At 32.7% G+C, this 6,448-nt stretch overlaps 1 protein-coding gene across 1 annotated transcript; it reads left to right on the top strand.

The window, feature by feature from the left end:
• The first annotated feature begins 4,155 nt into the window (after positions 1-4,155).
• Positions 4,156-4,962, top strand: LOC105980847 (coiled-coil domain-containing protein 70-like). The gene has a single exon (XM_013009848.1). The coding sequence runs from the start codon at positions 4,156-4,158 to the stop codon at positions 4,960-4,962; it is 807 nt and encodes a 268-aa protein (XP_012865302.1).
• The last annotated feature ends 1,486 nt before the right edge of the window (positions 4,963-6,448 follow it).

Below are 6,448 nucleotides of genomic sequence, written 5' to 3'. Positions count from 1 at the left end.
TACCAGTTTTAATGTTAAAACATTATCATTCTAAAATGCTGCCTTTGTAAACATCACCAATTTTCTGTCAATTCTTAGAATATTTTATGCAATCAATTGTGCTAAGCTTTCAACAGAAAAAAGCACAATGAATCATCTTGACTTTAAAATGATGCTGATTTGCAACTAGTGTTGAGAAGCTTCCAGAGAACATGATCACATACTATCCTTGCACTCTGCCCTACCTGACATTCTGCAGTTATACCAATGTTATTACACATGCATACACCGTGACCTTTGTAAACTCCTTGAAATAATTAATGCCAAAACTAGATACTTCACCTTCAAGTTAACAAAAAGCTATTTAGAAATGTACGTGGATGTACTGGCTTTTTCTAAAATCACTTTGTTGATAATATGTCAATTCCTTTCATCTGTACCTTTGAGTATTACTCAGTAACATCCAAAGAATCATTTTCATTTTTTTCTGTTTCTTCTATCTTTAATTTTTTTGAAGATACCATCAGTACATCTTGAAATTGATAACTTATCTGAACAGCCTTGAAATTAGGTATTTTCCATTCATAGAAATACAGACAAGAGGTTTAGAAAAATATAAAAATATAATTTGATTTGGTAAGTCAGGTACACCAATAGGAATGTACATTATATTATAAAGAATATATGAGGAAATATATATTCTAAAGAACTATTTTTTCTCAAAGTTATTTTCACTATTAACAGTAAGATGATGAAAAAGACAAAAGATGTCAGAAATATCATAATTATTCTGGGCCAAGCAAACTTTCTAGGTCCAATGCCAGTATTTTATTTCATTGTTTTTTCAAAAATAATGATCAAGCATTTCCTAACATATTATCAAACTTGTTCAAACATGTTATCAAACATCTACTAAAAACAAATACAAATACATTAATGTACAGATGGACATATTGTTTTATTTATTTGTATTTTTTTATGTACAGAGGGGTTACAGTTACATAAGTAAGATAACAAGAACATTTCTTGTCAAGCTTTTACCCCTTTCCTCACCATTTGTCTCACCATTCTTTTGTTTCGCTTCCCTTCCCTAATTCAGATAAATGTATATACAATACCAGGGTGCCAAATTCAAATACAGTGACAACAGGGAATTTATCTTAGAGAGAATAACCTTCAAAACAAGAAAACATATAGCACACTAAAAACAACAACAAAGCCAAACCTCTTGTCAGATGGACATATTCTTCTACCACATTTTAGACTAATGATTTTGAGTGAATCATACACACTGAATAGAGAAAAGTCATGTGTTTTGTATTAATTCTCAAAAATGAGTAACTATGAAAACTCCATACAGAACTCAAAATTGAACTCTTCAGTTTTTTTTTTTTCCTACGAGAATATAATTATCTTCCTAAAGAACTCTCAACTGTTTTTTGTTGTTGTTGTTGTTGGTTTGTTTGTTTTTGTCTGTCATGGGGCTTGAACTCTGGGCTTCAGCTCAAGGTCAGCTCTCTACAGCTTGAGCCACAGCACTACTTCCGGTTTTCTAGTGGTTTATTGGAGATAAGAGTCTCATGGACTTTTCTGCCCTGGCTGGCTTTGAACAGTCATCCTCAGATCTCAGCCTCCTCAGTAGCTAGGATTACAGTCATGAGCCACCAGTGCCTGGCCTCTCAACTGTTATATTAGGCAAGTATTACTATTTAATATAGTTTTATTAATTTGCTATTTTTTTCTTTTGGTACTCTTAAAGAAATTAAGAATGTACTTATAGACAAGAATGATTTTGTATTATTGGTGATCTGGTATAGTTTGTTATTTATAAAATTGCATTGTTTTTACTTTTATCAAACATACTTTCTGAATTTAGAAAAAAAAACTATTGTCAGCAGGGAATGAGGTTTTTTTTTCTGTTACTATGCTGAAGCATATTAATCTGTTCTTGATGTTAATTCAAGCTTATTCATGAATTAAGCCCAGTTTTGTTACTATTTTATTCATCAGTAAATTGCATTAAAATCTGTTGTGATTTGTGTGTCTATGGTCATTAAGGACCTAGATTTCTGTTCTTGAAATGTTCATGTTAGGTTGTATATTTGTGTTGTTTAAACATAATAAGTTGACCATTTCTTAACACCAATAAGAATTCATGGATTATTAGGATTCTTTCTTAAACATATGGACATATTATCCAACTAAAATCAAGTTAATAGACTCATAGAAAAAAAATCATTCTGATAGTTCATGTGTGTTTAATCAAATTTTACTTCACAAATATATATTACAGATTTTTCCAATTAAATAAGTCAATAAAACTATTTAAAATTGGAAAATAAGTGATTTAGAATAATTCACTGAGGAAGACACATGGGTCTGTACTTTCTTGTGAGGAAATATTAAATTATAAATTCAATAGATCACAATTTTTCTTAATGTTGTGATTATCCTTAAAGTTCAGAATCACAGCATTCCAATTCTTTTTTCATAGAACTCTTCTTGAGTTCTTGGCTACCATGGAAACAGGATAAAAGCAGAACCAAAAGGAACCACATATCAGGTAAAACATTTTCTCAGTTCAGTGACTGGTGAAAATTGTCCAATTAAATTAAAAACAGACAATGAACGCTTATAGGTTTTGTCTTCAATTTTATATTACTTCTTATTCTATACCATTATGCTTTTTTGATTTTTAAAATAGTGTGAGCACATAAAGAAGAATAAAATTGTTTTAGACTTTATTGCAAATTTAGCAGTTAAAATGTTAACAGCAATAAGTATATTATAAAATAAAGTTAGAAAATATTCATTATTAAGTGATTTGGGATTATTCTATTTAAATTTAAATTTATACCCTAAACCAATAAAAATTTGATATGATGATGCCAATTATAAAAGTATCACAAATACACAAACATACATACATATGTGTATATATATATACATATATATGTATATATCAGTACTCTGTTATTTTCTGAGTGATCATATGTTGCTGATACAAGAACAAAAAATTTTCCAGGTGTATTTCCTTGAGATCACATATACTCTTATGTACTAATGCTCTTTAATTAGTAGTCTTCAATATTTAATTCTTTTTCAGCTTCTCTATATAGTGTTTATTATTTATGAACTCTTAAAAATATTAATATTTTAAATCAATAGCATCACTTACATGAGCAGGGATTAGGTACATATTAATTTAATAATCATGAAATCAAATATAATCTTTCTTTGGGGATTTTTTTTCTTAAAATATCATGATTAAAATTCTACCCAAAGTCACATATCTGACTCAATGTGTCAGAACACTAAATGACATCACTATTATGACATAAAATGTTGCTTGGATATTTTCTGTCCAGGAACTAGAAGTAACAGGGAGCTCAGAGATCACAGAAACGTGTGTGTCTGAATACTTTATACTATTAATAACAATTAAATGTTGTAAACATTTAAAATTAAATATTGTAAACATTTAACAGTTGTGAGTGTGTATGTGTGTGTGTGTGCTTGTGTATCTGTGTGTGTATGAGTTGTCCTTGGACTCAGGCCCTGGGCCTCTGTCTTTCTTTTTACTCTACTACTTGAGCCACACCTCCATTTCTACATTTTTTGGTGCTTTTATGGAGATAAAAAATTTTTGGACTGTCCTGCCAAGGCTAATTTCAAATTGTGATCGTCAGATCTCAGACTCTTGAATAAATAGGATAACAGGCATGAGCCACAAGCATACAGCTTAATTATATAGTTAAGACATGTTTCCAAGAGAAGCATTTTAAATATAGTATATTTCTGTGTTTATAATAGGAAATATATAAAACCAATTAGTGAAAGACTAGTATTTAGGAGAAATCATTTAGCTTATACATCTAGACAATAATTTAATGTATTAGCTTTGATTCAATATCTATCAAAAATTATTGTTTTTATTCATTTATGTTATGATTCAAACCTAGTTTGTGTGATATTAAAGCCAATTCGATAACTTTGATTCCTATTTTCAGTTTCCTTCATCAGTGAGTCTTGCAAACCTTTGTGTACATCTCTGATTTATTTTTTTTTCTGATACAGATCAAGACAAGAGCCAGTAATCTTTGAAGACTATATCAACAAATGTACTTCTTTTTTCAGTAGTAAATACTAGCTCAACAGGAAACGTATTAAGAAATTATGGACATCTCTAAGTCAAAATGGATCAATAAAGAGAAGATATTATGCTTGTTTTCCTCTTTATTTTCTTATGCCCAAGATCAAAATAAATGCAAATGTGAATCTCATAAAGTGGAAAAATGCCTTTGCAAAGAAAACAAGGTATCCAGAGATGAAAATATGGCTCTTAGAAAGGAAAATAAGTCCCTGTGGGGAGAAAACAAAGCCCTTCGAGAAGAAAACAAAGGCTTTAGAATGAACAATCAATTCATCAGGGAGAGGAATCAGCTCCTGAGACAGCAAAACCAGGTCCTGTGGAAAGTTAAAAGGGTGGTTTTGGAGAGTCAGAAACTATCTGGAGAAATCATCAATGCACTCAGCACAGAAAGAAAGTCTTACTGGCAACAGAATCAAGCCCTGACTGCTCAGATCAAGGCTCTCAGGCAACAAGAAAAAGCCTTCCAGAATGAGTCAAAAGCACTTGAGGAGGAGATTCGATCGCTGCAGGAGGAGATCAAGGCGCTGCAACATCAAGAGAGAGCAATCAGAATGGAGGAAATGGCCACACTGAAGGAGGGCTTAGCTCTAGAGAAAGAAGAGCGAGCTTTATGGAAGGAGGAGCAGGCTCTCCGTGAAGAGAACAAGGCTCTCAGAGAAGAATACAATGCTCTTCAGGAGGAGGAGAAAGCCCTGCAGGAAGAGACAAAGATCCTTGAGGAGTGGAATGGTATTCTTCAGGGAAAGAGCACAAGTGGCCTTGCTGAGAAACCAGGCAGTGACAGAATAGAACTAGGGAGCTGTGACCCGGAAGTGCAATCAGAGAACTAATGAAAAGCTTAACACACCATATTGACTCATGATGGCAGTCAGGAGTGAAAATTTACATTGCCCACGATGTGGTCCTGGGAACTAAATAAATTTGTGAAACTTAAAAATAACGCGGCTCTTGAAGTTTACTTATTGTTTACCTTGTGTGGTGTAAATATTAGATTACATTGTCAAAGATGGACCAATCAAACCATGTGGAATTGATGGCTCAAGTGGATTTGCCCTTTATTTTCAGAGACACTGGAAAAATACCAGTACCTCCTTCTTATATAAAAAGAAAACATCGCTCTTAATGTTAAATTTATAAATGGCATAGTGAAATACAACTTTCTATATATTCACTTCACAATTATTTTCCTTAATTATTTCACTTAATTGAAATATTGAAGTAGTAAGAATTTGTGTGATAATAGAAAATATGTAATGATGGGCTAGGTAGGTGGCTCAGTGGTAGAGTGCTTGCCCTGGGTTTGATTCCTCAGCACCACATAAGCAGAAAAAGCTGGAAGTGGTGCTATGGCTCACTAGCTTTGAGCTGAAGAGCTGAGGGACCTTGCCCTGGCCCAGAGAGTTCAGGCCCCATGACCGACAACAAAAAAAAGAAAATGTGTAATGAGTGTCCACACCTTTCCAACTTTCTGTTTTTCTCTTGTTTTTCTTTTATTTACTATAGCCTTAACAAATATTTAATATCATTATCAGACATAATCCATGTATTTTTTCAGTATTATGATCAGAGGAAACACTGGTTTTAGAGTGAAGATAGCTCTCAATGTCTCTTCTCACCATAAAAACAGACATTATTACATGATAAAGCAGCAAAGATTCAGGATAAAATGGAAGTATAAGTCCTACTAGTTGGAAAATCAATTGACAAGATGTAGACCAGTAAGATTACTACAGAATTTTTATCTTATATCACATTTTGCAAATGAGAAATTATATCATGTCTAAAGCACATTATTTGAATATAATTCAATTTTATATCTCAGTTGAATATCACATGAATCATTAATTTTCTACTAAGATTTCCAGTTCATACCATGCATGTGAAATACTATATAAAGAGCCATTGTTTACATTCATATAATAAACTACATAGAGCAGAGTTGAGAAACACCTTTGAATCCAGTTGATTGTGAATAACTTCTTTGCATTTGGCCTTCCTATATGAAAGAGGAAAGGATAAAAAAAAAAACTCTCAGGAGAGGGGCTGAGAAAGTGGCTCAGTGGTAGAGCACTTGCTTTGTATTATGAGGCCCTGGGTTCGATTCCTCAGCACCACATAAGCAGAAAAAGCCAGAAGTGGCGCTGTGGCTCAAGTAGTAGAATGCTAGCCTTGAGCTGAAGAGCTGGGGGACAGCGCCCAGGCCCAGAGTTCAAGTCCCACGACCGGACCCAAAAACAAAAACAAAAAAACTCAAGAGAATATTATTGTTGAGCAATTATAGTTGAATAATAATGTTAAAAGTTTAAATACTTTGAA

Source organism: Dipodomys ordii, unplaced genomic scaffold, assembly GCF_000151885.1.
Source record: "Dipodomys ordii isolate 6190 unplaced genomic scaffold, Dord_2.0 Scaffold1, whole genome shotgun sequence".
NCBI classification, from domain to species: Eukaryota; Metazoa; Chordata; class Mammalia; order Rodentia; family Heteromyidae; genus Dipodomys; species Dipodomys ordii.
The sequence above is the reverse complement of the archived record's forward strand: the minus strand, read 5'-3'. Positions and strand labels throughout refer to the sequence as shown.